Raw genomic sequence first — 17,949 nt, 5'->3', positions numbered from 1 at the left:
TATATATATGCACTTAAATTTTGTTGGGTCCAGTGTGGCTTTAACCACAGCTCAAATATCATGACTGAAATAAATTTGTGAATTCGAAAATTGGGAGGATTAATCCCATAGTTTGTGTTATTATTGGGATGGGAAATTTCAGAATTCAGAGAGTGCATTAATTTACATGCTAGCCAGAGCTGGAGACTGATTCAGTCCATAGGTCTGATCAGCTAGCTATTCATCCACCCCCACTTTATCACATTTAAGCCTCCTACTTTTTTTATTAGGTCAATTTCGAATTTTGTCACTTTCACGTTTTTAAATCTACTTACAAAGAGTTAATGTGATATTATTAAGTTATATAACTGAGCAGAGAAAGCTTTGGAAAAAAAAACGATGGTAAAAATTTGTGTGAGACGGTCTCACGGATCGTATTTTTATGAGACGGATCTGTATGATTAATCCGTCTCACAGATAAAGATTCATGAGACCGTCTCACAAGAAACCTACTAAAAAATGATAATTTAAATATATCTATTAATTTTGGTGCATGAATGATCACGAGTTGGTATGTAACTCTGTCCGGATCGAAAAACAAAATGATATGGGGGAAGTAGATATTGTTGAATGAATATAGTAAAATAGTGAGATATTTCAAATGATAATAATAATAAATTAAAATAGGGAGAACCATGCATTCAAATAGCCAATAAATTTAAACTATTAGGAAGAAAATGACGCGGTTTAATGACTTTTGGAGAGACACCAATTTTATTTTATATTTTATTAAAATTTATGATCCCGGAGACAGATGATAATCATGTAACATTTTTATTATTACTATTAAACTTAAATTCAAAAGATTTTATTCAGTAATAGCTGCTGGACCACTTGTTCAACTTTAATTACATTATTATTATTTTTGAATAAATAATTAAGTTTATTACAATAATTTCTTCTAAAATATTATCTCTTAACATATATATATATATAAAGTTAAAAGTAATATGTAATATTTTTCTATGAATCAAATTAAATTAAATTGAAAATTTATATAGCAAAATTAGTTTTTGTTTTTGGATATACATATAATTGTTGATGGGATGTTACAAAAACAAAGAATCCTGTCTGAAGAATCAAAAGAGTATCCCAACATCATTTAATTCTGCGAATCTTCATCCATGCATCACTGTTTGTTTAACAACAAATAATTTGTTATTACTGTGGTCAGTCTCTCTAAATCTAGAGTATGTTTTTTGTGAGACGGTCTCACAAAACACTATCGATATTCACAATATAAAGTAATAATCTTAGCATAGAAAGTAATACTTTTTCATGATGACTCAAATAAAAAATCTGTCTCACAAAATACGACCCGTGAAACCGTATTACACAAATTTTTGTCCTAATCCTAACCTATTTTATTCTTCCGATCCGTTCCTCTATAATTGTCAACCAAACACGTTACTAAAATTAATTACATTGTCCCCCGTTACCATCCCTTCTTCTACTCTATATATATACACACACTAGTTGGTGATACGATCATCTACATAAAAATAAAAATTATGGAGCTTGAAGAATCTGCTTACTACAACAATTTAGGATACTCAGACCTGGACCTGAGCTTCACCTCCGTCTCCACCACCACAACGACCACCGACCGTACTGTTAGTGCCCGCAGCAGCTTAGCTTTGAGCTGCTATGAGTCCCGCTTATCTACTACTTCCAGTACCACTACTCCCTCCACCGCCATAAAAAATGCTAACAACCGCCCACACCGCCTCCACGACAATCCCAACTGGGCTGCCATTAAGGCTGCGACCACATTGTCATATGATGGTTCGCTCCACCTCCGCCACCTCAAGTTGCTACGTCTCGTTGGGGCTGGAAACCTTGGCCGTGTCTTCCTCTGTCGCCTGAGAGACAATGATCATGCTAACTTTGCTCTGAAGGTAGTCGATCGTAATTCTTTGACTTCTAAGAAACTTTCTCACGTGAAAACTGAGGCGCGAATTCTCTCCTCTCTCGACCACCCTTTTCTCCCTACGTTATACGCCCACTTGGAGGTCTCGCATTACACTTGCCTTCTCATGGATTTCTGCCCCAACGGAGACCTACATGCATTGCTTCGTAAGCAACCCACGAACCGGTTATCGGTTCAGGCTGTCAGGTTCTTCACAGCTGAAGTTCTCTTGGCTCTAGAGTATCTACATTCACAGGGCATTGTGTACCGTGATCTTAAACCGGAGAACATATTAATCCGTGAGGATGGTCACATTATGTTATCCGACTTTGATTTGTGCTTCCAATCTGACGTTTCTCTGAAACTGGAAAACAGGACACAGATTAAGGCCAGGTCCACTAGATATTCATGTCTCATAGATCGGAAACGGGTGGAACGGGTTACAGAATTCGTGGCGGAGCCAACAGCAGCGTTTTCGAGATCGTGTGTCGGTACTCATGAGTACTTGGCGCCGGAACTGGTCACCGGATACGGTCATGGAAACGGAGTAGACTGGTGGGCGTTCGGGGTATTGATTTATGAGTTACTGTACGGCACGACGCCGTTCAAGGGTAGGAGCAAGGAGTCAACACTGCGCAATATAGCATCGACAAGAGAGGTGAGATTCCACGAGGTGGAAGGAGATATTATTAAGGAGTCCGGGATGGCGGAGGCCAGAGACTTGATCGAGAAACTGTTGGTGAAGGACCCCAGAAGGAGGCTAGGGTGCGCAAAAGGTGCGACGGACATCAAACGCCACCCATTTTTCGACGGGATTAAATGGCCACTGATCCGGAACTACCGACCGCCGGAGGTGCGTGGCCTCGCCGTTAAACGGAGTAAAAGCAAGGAGCACATGACCAGACTTTCGTCCCCCAGACGGCGGCGCTGCTTTTGGAAGAGGCTTGCTTGTTTGATAAGCATTAAAGCGTCTAAACATAGCTTAAATTCTAATTACAACTATTATCATTCACATCATGTTAAATGTAATTAAGGTTTATTTTTCTTACCGTAATTCAGGTTTGGGTTTTGTGAAATATGACATTTATATTTCATGTATACCATTGTAAGGCAAACAATTAGGCAAATTTTGATACTTTTAAATTCCGTCCATGCTCAAATAATGATAGTAAAAATCCTCTTTATGTTTGCTTCTTTTTTTAAAAAAAAATTATATTCCTTTCGATAATTAACAATATTTTTATAATCTTTTTTTTATTTTTAGACAAATTAGTTTTTCATCTCTCATTATATATTATTATTCATTAATTTATGCTTGGCACTATTAAAAAAGAGAAGTTGGTGAAAAATACTCAATCAAAATATTTTTTTGGGTCCACTCCATACCCACAAAATTGTGGTACTATGTTATACAAAATGTGGTATATTTCATGTGAAATGTGGTACTAAAAAAGTACCTAGGGACCTGAACACAAAAAAATCGATGACTGGGGACTGAAGGCCAATTTCTCGTAAAAAATACGGGTATTATTAAATTATACACAAAAATAATATATCAATTCTTGTTGGTTCCATGGGCAAAAAAAACACTCATATACTCTTGTAAAAAAATTAAATAAATCTCAGGTTTGAGTAAAATTTTATGCCATTGTTACTGTTATAGTAAATTTCAATTATTAATTTTCTGCAAAAACTCAGAGATCAGAACATTATTCTTTAATATTGAACACATGCTATGTGCGGAGTAACATGGGGGAGTTCGTTTTATGGAAATATTTGACTTTTAATTAATCAACAGTAAAATGAGGATTAAGGAGTACATGATAATTTCTAATTTATTCACCCAAATCTTCCGACAGTTTTCGAAAATGGCACACATTTTTGTGCCACAGCTCACCTAGTACGGAATATATTATTTTAAAAATATATATAAAAATCAAAAGATTCCACATTTTTGCAAATATTCATAATTATCTCTACATTAAAAAAAATTTGGGGGTACAATAATTATCGGTAGTTATTAATACCAAGAATCCAACTGCATGATACGTTTGTGTCCACTATATATGTAAACATGATCGATAGAGATATTCATACTAACAAGACGTATGTGCATTGCACGTAATATTAATTATATTATAAAAAATTTAAAAAAAATTGATTTTTAATCAGTATATATAAAAAAATGTACATTTAAATAAGATTATATGATAAATATCAAATAAACTCATATAATAATTATTAAATATAGAATTTAAAATATCTTCGTTATATATGTTTTTTCATATTTTTTTTTTGAAATCGTATTATCTTTTAAAATCAAAATTAAATTCTTTACTTTCAATCATTTATTAAAAAAACAATAAAATATGTGAGCTATTCTACTACTGTATATATAATTATAAAATTTTCATTTATCTCTTTGTAATACTATAATTCATTATTTAATTAGAAATTAAACTAAAAATATACTTACAAAATTACAATAAAATAACTAGGAAAAAAGTAGAAAAAAATTAAAAAGATAAAATATTTAAATGTTGTATAATGATGATTTATTTGATTAAATTAGTATATGAGTTATGTTCTATTATTACTGAAGTGTGTAAGAAAAGTAGGAAGAAAACCAGTCAATTTCTCCATAAGACCTGAAAATTCTACGTTAATTGTTTCAACTTTCAAGTATATATGTATGGAAATTAGGGAGATGCCAAAATAGTGTACTAATTATATATACATGGCTTAGCAACTATCTTCCCTATCTGAAGGAGTTTCTGATGTTGGAGAAGGTGGAGAATTACTCACTCCCTCTCTGGAATCATTCAACATTGCAGTAACCTCTCGCATCGTTGGCCTGTTGAGAGGCGACATGCTGGTACAAAACAAAGCGATTTTCAGAACCAGAGACATCTCCTTGACTGTTCTTCTGACAGTAAGATCGATTCGCTGGTCGTATATGTGAGGTTCTATCTCTAGTTTTTTAAGAGATCTTCTCACCATTGTTACCAGGTCGCCTCCTTGATCGAGCGGTTGAACTGGAGATTTACCAGTGAGTAATTCCAATAGAACCACCCCAAAACTGTATATATCGCACTTCTCTGTCACCTTCATGGTGTATGCGTATTCTGAAATGAGGAGAAATGTGATTCAAGTTAATGTGTAATATTAGTTTTGTATAATGCTTACCATGCATGTACTGAAAACTTTATTGAATAAGTTCTCACCAGGAGCAATGTAGCCATATGAACCCGCTACAGCAGATAAAGACTTTGACAAGGGGAAATCGATCATCTTCGCTAAGCCAAAATCTCCAACATGTGCCCCCAAATATTCATCTAGTAAGATATTGTTTGATTTTATGTCACGATGAATAATTTGAGGCTTACAATCATGGTGGAGATAGCATAATCCTTCAGCAGCCCCAAGAGCTATTCTGTATCGCGCATTCCAGTCGAGCATACATGCCGTTTCATTCCCATGTAGTATTTCTCCGAGGCTTCCATTTGCCATGTACTCGTATAAGATGACATTGCTATCTTCATGGCAGCAAAAGCCATATAGTTTTACTATGTTTTTGTGCCTTATCTTACCAAGAGTTGATATTTCCGCACGAAAACTGTTGTCTGAACTCGCTCCTTCACCGTAGGCCTTCAACTTTTTAACTGCAATCACTCGACCATTTCCCATTATTGCTTTGTACACAGTTCCACAGGCACCTTTTCCTATAATTGATGTTTCTGAGAAGTTCCCCGTTGCCTCAACAAGATCATGATAACTAAAACCTTCTTTGGTAAAGTAGTAGTTATCTAACTCATCGCTCTCCAGTTGGTCTTCGAGTGAAGCAATAGCAGGTTTATGTCGTTTCATATGCCAACATACCCCAACAATGAGAGCCAACGACGTTAGTCCGACACAGAGTGAGAGAATGGTGATTAGTTTTTCTTTATAAGAACCCTTCTTGAACCAGCTTGATCTTGAAGGAACTGATGAAGTTTGAAATGCATGGCAATGATCCGAACCTAATATGCATAGCCCCTTGTTTCCCACAAAATTACTCTGGTCCATCCTCTCGAATACAAGAGTTGTTGGTACCATTCCAACTAGATTGTTATTCGAAAGGTTGCATATCCAGAGGCTGCGCATTCCCCCTACCACGTCAGGAATTTCACCACTAAGCTGATTATCATTCAAGAAAAGTGATTCAAGCATCTGCAGGTCACCCAAACTGCTTGGAATTGAGCCAGCGAGATTGTTATGGCTGATATTGAGAGCAATTTGAAGGGAAGTGAGCCGTCCTAGCTCAATAGGGATAAACCCTGAAAACAAGTTTCCTCCCATTTGCAATTCGGTTAACCTAACAAGGCTCCCAAAAGTTGCAGGAATTGCACCTGTGAATACATTATCAGATAACTGTTAGAGTAGATGCCCTGCAAGCCAACGGTTGGCTAGGGAATTTATTGACTCAAGTGAAATAAACAATCTTTATTTTAATATAATTTAACTTTTAATAGTTTCGTTATACTTTATCTGTATACCCATGCAAGCAGCATAGATAAAGTCCTTGATTATGCTTTAATACAAATGAATCGTAATTCGATGTTGAAACTCATTTGTAAACACTGCATATTCTAAATTCGTTCCTAGTCGATTCAGCCGCCTAAAACATGGATAAAGGTCGCTTGAGCTCGAGACTAGCATCTGTGATGTTGTGTACTGCGTTTCTTGGTAAGGGCATAGAGATGTCCAAACATACAGATGAGTAGTCATATGATGATTATACCGAACAACCTTCCCTCGGACTTTCCAAGTGGTTATTATTCATCGAGAGGATAAGTTCGTGGTTATGATTGTACACCATTAGTCCTTACGACCCGGGACAACACTGAGGCTCTATATGTTAGGGCTGTGCTTTGACTCGTTTACCGGCTCCAGGAGAGTCATCAGGTGGCGAGGTTGGGTACAGTTGCGACACATATAGGAGCCAGTGCATTGTAGTCGGGGATTCACCGCTCACCTACGGGTGTGGATATCCTATGCGATCAAATGAAATTATAGTGCGTGGAATCTCTGGCCAGAGTATGAGATGTACATTAGAGAAGGAGTTCTCCAATGGTACATGCGATGCCACTATTTATAGTTATCACATAGTTATCGAATTATTATGCAACTCTCGATGAACCAATGGTTGCAGATTCGATCGGGATATATGAGATGAAAGGACCGTACTGTACGTTAATCATAATCGACTGGTTCTTGCAGGCACTATCAGTTATACCTAGGGGATCATGGGACGATGCTACTAGACGCTCTTACCATGATCCGATGGGTGCTATCAGAAATGAGTTCTAACATTCTTGATCAAGGTGTTGATAGAAAGAATGAGGCTAACTAGGGTAAGCCCGAATAAAGGATTCTGTCCTGAATCACAAAGAGTTGTGAACCCACGGCTAGCTGTATCCCTGAACCATTGAGGGTCACACAAGTACTGGATTGTTTGTTCCCGTAGATAGAATAAATTCAAAAGTTGAATTTATATTATATAGTAAATTCAAGGAGTTGAATTTATGATAATTAAATTTTGAGAGAATAAATTCAAGGAGTTGAATTTATAAAATTTGAGAATTTAATTTATTAAACTCAAATGTTGGGTTTATTAAATATTAAATTTTGGAGGTGATGTAAATTCAAGTAGTTGAATTTATAATTTAAATAATAAATTCAAATGTTGAATTTATAATGTATTTAATTTATTAAGCTCAAAAGTTGAGTTAATTAATTAATAAATTAAATATGGTGGATAATATGTTTAATGAGCTTGTAAGGGTACAAGTCCAACATATTAAATAATTAAAGTTTTAATGGACTTTGATTAAATTAATTAAACTAGTTGGACTAGCCTAATTAATTAAATCAAGCCCATTAATGTTAATTATGTAATTAGGTTATAATCTAATTATAAATAAAGGGTTGAAAAGCAAAACCCTAGCCTACCACCTACCTCAATTTTCGAGAGACCCATTTTCAAAAAGGAGAAAATCGGCCACTCCCCCTTTTTGAAGGAAAATTTGAGCCATCTCTCAATTAATTTATCTCCTACGCAAAACTTCTTCCAAATTTTCTAGTGCAATTTGGAAGAGGATCAAACGATTCAGTCGTGGACCTAATTAGAAGGAAATAAAGAAGTTCATTGAAGAAAGTTCGTTGGGATTCATGAAGAGCTAGATCTGTTATACCGGATCAGTTGGTGTCCAGTGATTTAATCACCAAATGTATAACTTTTAAACTCCCTATGAATGTTATGAAAATCATACGAGCGTCCAAATCAAATATATTTTGATTGTCAAAATAAAATAAAAATTTTAAAACTTCCGCTGCGTTTGGGCGTGTAGAAAACCGGGATCCAACAATAACTTCAGCAACTCCAGTTTCACTAGCATTCCAAGTTTATCTGGAAGAGATCCAGTAAAGAAGTTGTTGCTTAGATCAAGCCTTTCGAGCTTTACACAGTCACCCAACTCTTGGGGTATACTACCAAATAACCTGTTCCAAGAAACATTAAAGGCAACAAGCTCGACAAGATTTCCTACTTCAGGAGGAATGTGCCCGGTAAAATGGTTATGTGACAGAAGCAGTCTCTCTAGGTTCCTGGAATTCCCAATTTCTGACGGTATCAGTCCCGAGAATTGATTATGATAAAGCTCGAGAGCAGAAAGGTTCTGAAGTTTCGTATATTCAACAGAAAGGCTCCCTGTAAGCAAGTTGTCTCCCAACATTAACTGCTCAAGAGACTTGCAAGTTTTTAGGCCATGGGGAACGTTTCCAGACAACTTGTTCGATCCCAGGCTAAGAAAAGTCAATTTCTGAAACCCGCAAATTTGTGAAGGTATGCTGCCTACAAGATTATTCTTGGAAAGATCGAGAATGGAGAGGTTGCTAGAAGCTCCAAGAAACGGGGGAATAATGCCACCAAGCTGATTGTGGAACAGCTGAAAGTCTTTCAAGAGTGGGAGATTTTGCAATGCTGAAGGGATCGAACCAGTTAAATTATTCATGGACAGGTCTAACTTTGTCAGCTGCTTCAACTGCCCTAACTCGGTCGGAATATTTCCTTGGAGGAAGTTCTCAAAAAGATAGAGCAGACGGAGATTGAACATCCGACCCAAAAGTTTTGGGATGAATCCCATCAAACGGTTCTCCGAAAGATCAATTTCAATGGCATTTGAACAATTGGATAATTCTAGTGGAATGGTCCCATTACTCTGATTAGTGTAAAGGTACAGTCTCTTCAACTGAGCCAATTTTCCAATCTCTTTCGGAATAATTCCCGTAAACTTGTTCCCATGCAGAGCAAGTAACTCCAAGCTAGTGAAACTACCTATCCCAGGAGGAATTTCACCAGAAAGAAGATTGCTCCAAAGAATCAATGAGTTAAGATTCTCAAGCTTTCGCAGCTCAATGGGGAAACCACCATCCAGCCTATTTTCAGCCAAGCCTAACACAGTCAGACTCTCACATTCACTAATTTCAGCAGGAACGGGACCTGATAAAAAATTTCTACCAGCCCTGATAATCCCAAGATTCTTCAGTTTCCCAATGGATGAAGGGATAACCCCCGTTAAATTATTATTATATATCACAAGCTCCTCAAGTGAAATCATGTTTCCAATTTCATTTGGGATTTCTCCAAACATATAGTTCTCACACAGATAGAGCTTTCTAAGAGAGGTAATATTGCAAAGTTGGAAAGGGAATGGGTCATATAAACGATTTGTGCAGAGGTCTAAAACCTTAAGATTGTGAAAGGAATTGAAATCATGAGGGAATGGGCCGGATATGAAGTTTTTTGACATGTTCATTTCGGTCAAGAATGGGAGTTGACAAATGCTTGAAGATAAACTCCCAGATAAATTCAGGCCACTAAGATGTACGGAGATTACCTTGGAATCTAAGCTACAACCGATACCTGTCCAATTGCAGGGACTAGAATCCAAAGCATCCCAATCTTGAAGATTGAGATGAGGATCACTAAGGTATTTTTTGAACTCCAAAAGAATAGTTCCCTCGTCATTCAATGATAGAACCAAAACAATTGTACAACAGAATAGTAATGTCCAATGCCAAATCTTTCGCTCTCCCATTATTGACAGAAAAATATGAGGGGATTTAACAAGGAAATAAGATCAGGACAAAACATAAAAGGCCATAAAGCAAGATCAATTTTTCAGTCCAGTGAGGCCATGTAACAGTCAAATATTGAAAGATGGACCTTTTAAATATGGAAAGAAGAAAAAATATGATAGAAAGGGCTGTCAAGATTACTTACAGGTATATGGGCAACAGCAACGCATTTCGGAAGTGACCAATAATTGCTCAAAATTTCTTCGCTGGATTACAGCATATCTTACCTAAGGTTGATCACTGAAGAAAACGATAAAATAGGGACGATTCCAAAAAATCTAAACTCAAAACTTCATGCAGAAGATCAAGAAACTAATACAGAGGAAAGGGATTTATTTCTTGGACTACTCGATTTTAGAAATGCTGAAACTAAATAAGCAAAAATAAAGGGAAACCAAAGGTCCTAACACAGAGAGCGATGTGTCAGGCTTGTGCGTGGGCTATATCATTTGACAGAGGGGAAGAAAAAAATGTGAAAAAAGGGGTCTGATTGACAAGGCAAGAAGCTGGAAATGAACCGTGAAGGTTACAATCCAGAACAAGGGCACACAATGAAAGAGTCAACCATAAATTTAAAGTAGTGATCTTAGCGAGATTGAGTTGTGTGCTGCATGTGATCAGTTCCCAGTGCTGTATTCTGAAACTCCACACCCGTTTTTCCTCTTTTTTTCCCTCCTTTTGATTGTTCTCAAGATCATCATCACTCTCTATTATTGTATGCAATATGTGATCGGAAAAAAAATCATCTGTTGCTTTATTCTATGTATGTTTGTGTGGATTGTAGGCAGCGATGGAGATGGGACGTGGGAATACTAGGATTACAATCTTTGCCATTGTTTTTGTACCTAATATTAGGAGATAAAATTTGACTGAATAAATTGTGCACATTCATCCTCTTTTTCTAGATTGACTCTCTCTTATTTGTTGTTTTCTTTGCTTTTTGAAGCTGCTGAGAATAAATAGTCCAAAATGTGATGATTTGCAGGTAGACTAAGAGTAGGCGGCTCTCCTGAGTGGATGCATTGGAGTTATCTTTCACTTCATCTATTCTATTTATTTCCTACTTTTACGACTTTTGTTAGGTGTTGAGCTTGGCAACCTTGGATAATGCTGTAGCACCATAAATTTTTTTTATCAGCCTCCATGTGCCAACTTTTCATTTTTCAAGTAGTTAAAATGTCTGACAGATGAAGGATTTTTTATACTAAAATCTAAACTCTTTCATTATTCATTTCGGAAAAAATAAATTTGGCATCAACAATTTCTAATAAAAATAAACAAATGACACAACACTAACATGATAATGAAGTGCTAAAAGTATGATACAGATGTAGGCCTAGTAAACGCAACTTTGCCTTTATAGAACGATTTATAAAAATGTCTCTACAATTTCTACAACTTCGATCCGGTTTCGGTGTCGGAACTTGAATATGATTCTTGTTCCGAATTTGGTTCCGGATTATGATGTTGGTTCCAAGGTTTGTGAGAACCGAGGTGGGGCGTAGTTAGATACATAGATTATGTGTACTCTTAAAATCAATCCTTTTCTTTTCTATTCAAGAAATTAAATAAACTCTCTAGTCCATTAGAAAATATGATATTGATATGAGGGGAAAAAAAAGAAAATGAAATTTTTTAACTTTAGTCATTTTGTAACATGATGTATGTATAAGGTGTTCCTGTTAAAATTATGATCGTTTAATCATTTGTTATTCTTACTTCTGGAAACAAAATGATTTACAATAGTAATTGATATAATACACATAATTAATAAATAATCTTTTATGAGACGATTTTACGGATTTTTATTTAATGATACAGATCAAATATTCTCATATTTACAATAAAAATAAATTTTTTACATAAAAAATTATATTTTTTTTTATAGATGATTCAAATAGAAGATTTCTCACAAAATTGATTTATGAGACCGTTTACAAAAGTTTTTATATAATTAAATATAAAAATCAACCGCTATGTTATCCTAGCACCTGTTTGTGAACAACATATAAACACCCATGGGCGTAGGCATCCCGCTGCCCGCATATAAAAAATTTTAATATCATTACTACAGTGAATATTAATAGAATTAAGCCACTTCTATTGATCAGAGCACAAACACAAGCAGCAAGAAATTATCAAGTTTTGATACGGATCAAGAATTATCACACAGAACACTAACGTATAAAAGTAAGAACACCTGAATCACGTGGTTGGATCTTGTAAGATCTACATCCACGGGAGTAACTAGGAAGACCGGAATCACGTGGTTGGATCTTGTAAGATCTACATCCACGGGAGTAACTAGGAAGAAACAATTCCCTGGAATATGAGTTCCATATACAAGACTCACGAGCTATTCACAACGCTCACAAGAAAATGACGGCTTCACTCTTGTATGGCTTGAGTATGAACAAGCATATACACTCTTGAACAATCGATTCTCTAAGCTGTTCTCCGGAGGGGTTTTCAAAAAAACAGAGGAGAATGGAGTAATATGTATGGTTATTCGCCCCAACCGCTGACCCAAGTCCAAGCATATAGATTCCATCTTCTTGACTCAACTAACTTTTAAGTTGCTGACTCGGTCTCTTGCCACACTTGCTCAGATTTATTAACACCTTTGGCTCACAAATTAATGGGATCGGAGTATTTACTTAGTATATGAAAACTTAGCATAAGAAAATCTTTAGGCGTGAAGATCATGTGATGAAATGAAATTCAAATAATCATGTTAATTACCGGCTATTAATTGTTTTTTTAATATGAAAGAATTCAAAGAAACGAAGAAAATATTACTATCCAGAATGACATTGACATATGCAGACAATTGAAGTAGCAAGTAAAAACAATTTTACACGGATTCCATGCAGATTAGCAAGGCCACACCAAACACAAACATACACATGTTCCCCAATATAAAACTGTATCACATAATTCCTCTTCACCACCTGGTGAATTACACATTTTCTAGGTGATCAAACACCTTTATTTGCAATAAAAAAATATATTAAAAGACAATATGGGAGGCGTCGAACCGTGATGGTTTACGACAAATAAACCATGTTATGGCCCAGACATGGTTCATAAGCACATCGCCGGCCGGCATGAACAAAATTCTCCTATGCGATGCCAAATTTCTTCCTCAGAAGCAAAACAAATTCGTTAACTTTGTTCTGATCAGCCAAGGACTTTGACACACTCTCCTTCTCCATGCACCTTTTGGCCCATGCAATCAGTTTGGGGCAGTGATCTTCAAAGCTGAGTTTGCTATAATACTCGTACGCATGAAACCAGCTATAAAATGTAATCAAGGCTATATCAAGAAACCCGAAGTTGTCGCCACCGAAGTAAGAATCATCGCCCAACTCAGCTTCGAGTAACTTCAAAGCATCAATCATGTCTTTCTTAGCGGTTTCTAGTTCTTCTCCTCTTGTAGTCCATAGTCTTCTTCCGGATTCATATACCTTAGTTATCAAATGAACAACATAACAAGGCATAACCATGATAAGCGCACACATCATAATGTCAGTTCATGTCCATCGCTTAAGCACGAGAATTTATATTTGTTGAACGAATGTATCATTAAATTTATAACTCCCTCAACCGTGAGCATTTTTCTGGAACTTTTAAACACATGTACTGTCTTTATTTGTTAGATTAGTCAGTTCTAAGTTGGTTTAGTTTTAAGTTGGTTTAGTTAGTTTGACAGCTATACTCAACTCACATGTATATATTCATGATTGATCGTTTTGGAAATAATGAGAGAAGATATTTTCTTCCGCCTCTCGTGTTCTACGGCTTTGTTTGTAATATGGTATCAGAAGAAATTGCATGTCGTTGTTGTTGATATTCTTGATTCGGTGGGGAAGCATAGTTGATTCTTCATTCTCTTGCAATCAGATGTTGATCGGTGATCATGGCGCCATCCGATCAGAGTTCGCAATCAAGATATGCAATCGATGATCCGCTCAATCCCAATTTTTTTACGTCATCCTGATAATCCAGGCATTTCACTAGCATCTCAGCCCATCACCGGAGAAAACTATGCCTCCTGGAGTCAGGCGATGTGTATGGCGCTTTCAGTAAAAAACAAACTAGGGTTCATCAATGGTTCTATTCCTCAACCAGATGATTCGGATTTTCCTTTGCTTGACTGGTTTCGCAACAACAATTTTAATATGTTTTACAACTTCTTGCTGACACAGGCTTTTTGGCTATTACGCATGTTGTGATACCCATGGATCCTAAGGTTCGTCTAAGTTTAATTGATGGTGAGCCTCTCGAGGATATTACCCAATACATGCATATTGTGGGTCGTTTACTATATCTCACACTTTTGAGGCCAAATTTTTCGTTTGTTGTTCACAAACTAAGCTAGTTTGTGTCTCAACCTCGCACACCCCATTACAAACTCTCCATCATCTTCTTCGATACATCAAAGAGAATCCAGGTCAAGGACTTTTCTTCCCATCATCATCTCCCCTACAGCTGAAAGCCTTCTGTGACACGTGATTGGGCTGCTTGTGAGGACTCTCGGAGATCGGTTATTGGGTTTTGTATCTTTCTTGGAAATTCCCTTGTGTCATGGAAAGCCAAGAAACTAACAACCATGTCTCGCTCGTATAGAGCACTTGCTACAACAGCCAGTTAGATAGTTTGGATGACCCAATTACTCTCAGATTTTTCGATTCCTCTTACTTATTCAGCAACCATGTAGTTGCGGTGCATATAGCGTCAAATCCAACTTCACATGAACGCACAAAACACATTGAAATCAATTGTCATTTTGTCCAAGACAAAGTACATAAAGGGAATTTCAAACTTTTGTTTATCCGCTCACAACACCATCTGGCAGACATCTTTACCAAGTCCTTAGCTATTGCTCGTTTAGCACCTCTAACGTCCAAGATGGCTATAAAGGACCTTTACAAACCACCTTGAGGAGGAGTTTTAAGCACATGTACTTATTTGTTAGATTAGTCAGTACTAAGTTGGTTTAGTTAGTTTAAGTTGGTTTAATTAGTTTGACATTTGTACTAATCTCACTTGTATATATTAATGATTGATCATTTTGGAAATAATAACAGAGAAGATATTTTCCTCCGCCTCTCGTGTTCTACGGCTCTGTTCGTGATAGGAACTACTTATGGTGGCTAATTTCAGTTCGACCTTTTGAAATGATATCTCGTGCCTAATTAATCCCATGGACATCTGTCGTGTCATTTTGAAAAATGTATTACTAATTTTAATCGTATAACTGAAAACATATGTTTAATTTAAACAAAAGCAGAGAAAGCATACTTCAAAATTAACAAGAAACAAGAACCCGAAGGCTAGGACACTGGAAAATGTCAAATGTATGGACAAAAATATCACCTTTTTGTCGACGAAATCAGCCCAGAACCTAGCTTTAGCTCTGGCATATGGATCTGAAGGTAAAAAAGTCGGAGACTTATCCTTCCACGCCTCATCGATGTACTGAACAATAACAAGCGATTCACAGACGGGTTTCCCATTATGAATCAAAACTGGAATTTTCTTGTGAACCGGGTTCATCTCCAACAAAAGTGGGCTCTTGTCAGCTAGGTTCTCCTCCCTATACTCGTACTCGATACCCTTTTCAGCTAACGCGATTCTAACCCGCATGCCGAACATACTATACTCGACATCCAGCAGAACCACCTCGTCCGCCATTGTTCTTTTTCGAGAAATTATGGGTAATATATGTGAAGAGGGGGTGAGCCGGGTATTCGAATTTATCTCTGAATTAAAGCAAAGCGGTGCGTCATGGAAGAGGAACACTCTAGAATTTCAAATTTTTGAGGTGGGATCAGGGATGTCAATTTCCTCCGAACTCGTTGGAGAATCCGATGTCGGATATAATAAGATTTTTAGATCCGATTAAATAAATGGGTATTCGGGTATGAGGATTTTCGGGTTTGGGTATGGAGACGGGTTTGATATAATCCGACCACACCCGACCCGAATATCCGTTTAAATTAAATATATATATATATATGTATATAGTAATTATATTTATTTATATTAAAGATTCATCTTCTCAAATTCAAGTAAATCGATATTTTTTTTTTCTCTTCCCATTCGCTTTCACTTTCTCTTCCCTTTCGCTTTCACTTTCACTTTCACTTTCACTTTTACGTTTCAATTAAAGATGGATGTATGAAATCCGACCCATACCCTACCCATTGCCATCCCTAGGTGGGAAATTTGGAATGATTGTTTTATTATTATTATTTAGGAAAATGATTTTTTTTTTATTTTACCATAATAGGATATACTCGAATAAAGTATCTCTGTCCGAGAACGAACTTTTTTAAAAGGTTATTATATTTTAATTCTTTACTAACAAAGGGCTCGCTTCTTTAATTTTCCGAGAATAATTTTATCATAAATTTCATTTTTTATTTTATTTTCCAAAATATAATTTTCCTTCTGCTTGCCTCAAATAATCGGTATTCTAAAAATAATATTTTATCGAATTGTTTGCTTGCCTCAAATAATCGGTATTTTAAAAATAATATTTTATTAATTGTATCAGTTTTTCTAATTTTAAGATAATTTTATTGGAGTAATTGTTTATATGATTTGAGACATGACACGTTTACGAGATGGTGACCGTTAATGAAACTTCATTTGGGTAATTTTAACAATAATTATTATAATATATCTTCGTAATTATGTGTTTCAATTTGATCTAAAAAATTAATGCAATTTTATTATTATTTATGACATGAGATCTGTTAACCCTACAAATTGCGATAGTTAAGTAAACTATATTAGACAAATCATATGTGACAACTGACAATCTCATCCAAAAAAAATGTTAAATGTCCACTTACTCCACCCATTCGACACTTTTTAGGATCCACCCAAACTTCATTATAAAATATCATTCAAAGCAACGTCCATCAAAATGGATAAAAACCTTCAATCCAACACATGGATGAAGTGTGACGAATCGCAAATTGTGCCTGGCTCGGACTGAAATAAGAAGTAGGATTAAATCTCAAAATTCTTTTTTTTTAAGGTGCAACCGTGCAAAGAAAAGCGATCGTGTAAAAATGAAGAATCCATTCATGTAAGAAAATTATCATAGACAAGTAATGATAATGAAAATACAACACTTCAGATTTAATTTTTTATTTTTTTACAAGTAATGAGAATGAAAATATAACAAACACTTCAGACAAATTCTACGTTCTTCTCGACTGTTTTTTTTTTTAAAAAAATAAAAATAAAAAAACAGTCCAGAAGAACGTAAAATTTTGTCATCAGTGTCTTTATCAGATATATTGGGATGGTTGTTTGAAGCTCGTTGCTCACATTTGAATCATCTCCATTGCTTACTGAATTTCCCGGATTGAGGTGGTAGCACAAAATCTGTGAATTTTTTAAATTTCTTGAACCAGGCTCTTCGCTTGGGCCTCATAGATTTCATATTAAAATTTTCTGTTGAGTCACTATGGAGTATCGAATTACTAGTTTTTTTTTCTTTTTTTTTTGTTCTAGAGCATCGTGCTCGGACTTCATTCAGCGCCTAATGAATCATGCATAGGGCAGTAAGTCTTTAAGTATCTTCAACCACGGGCACAGCGCTCTTGAATATCGATACGCGACAACTCTCACAGCTCTCTATAAAGCAGCACAATCACATCCCACGTAAGCCCGCTATATATAGCACTTGAGGCATCACTCTCCTAAGGCCTGCCTACCCTGTATTTCTCATAAGCCCGCACTATGCAGCGTGTAGGAAGTCGCAGATTTATATTACTTTGGTTCTCTTCCTATCCACTATATCG

General features: G+C 36.0%; 3 protein-coding genes across 3 annotated transcripts; 1 reads left to right on the top strand and 2 right to left on the bottom strand.

Annotated features, from left to right (window-relative positions):
• Positions 1–1,472: 1,472 nt before the first annotated feature.
• LOC140814635 (serine/threonine-protein kinase WAG1-like) lies at positions 1,473–3,076 on the top strand. The gene has a single exon (XM_073173673.1). The coding sequence runs from the start codon at positions 1,551–1,553 to the stop codon at positions 2,979–2,981; it is 1,431 nt and encodes a 476-aa protein (XP_073029774.1). The 5' UTR covers positions 1,473–1,550; the 3' UTR covers positions 2,982–3,076.
• Positions 3,077–4,565: 1,489 nt separating this feature from the next.
• Positions 4,566–11,114, bottom strand: LOC140813899 (uncharacterized). The gene is made up of 4 exons (XM_073172697.1): positions 8,360–11,114; position 7,930; positions 5,173–6,358; positions 4,566–5,073 (listed from the first exon to the last, which is right to left on the bottom strand). The coding sequence occupies exons 1-4, from the start codon at positions 10,084–10,086 to the stop codon at positions 4,691–4,693; spliced, it is 3,297 nt and encodes a 1,098-aa protein (XP_073028798.1). The 5' UTR covers positions 10,087–11,114; the 3' UTR covers positions 4,566–4,690.
• Positions 11,115–12,906: 1,792 nt separating this feature from the next.
• On the bottom strand, positions 12,907–15,953 carry LOC140814357 (probable glutathione S-transferase). Its single transcript, XM_073173305.1, has 2 exons — positions 15,506–15,953; positions 12,907–13,593 (listed from the first exon to the last, which is right to left on the bottom strand). The coding sequence occupies exons 1-2, from the start codon at positions 15,821–15,823 to the stop codon at positions 13,249–13,251; spliced, it is 663 nt and encodes a 220-aa protein (XP_073029406.1). The 5' UTR covers positions 15,824–15,953; the 3' UTR covers positions 12,907–13,248.
• Positions 15,954–17,949: the final 1,996 nt, after the last annotated feature.

Source organism: Primulina eburnea, chromosome 15 (assembly GCF_022965805.1).
Source record: "Primulina eburnea isolate SZY01 chromosome 15, ASM2296580v1, whole genome shotgun sequence".
NCBI classification, from domain to species: Eukaryota; Viridiplantae; Streptophyta; class Magnoliopsida; order Lamiales; family Gesneriaceae; genus Primulina; species Primulina eburnea.
This window is presented reverse-complemented; position numbering and strand designations above follow the sequence as displayed.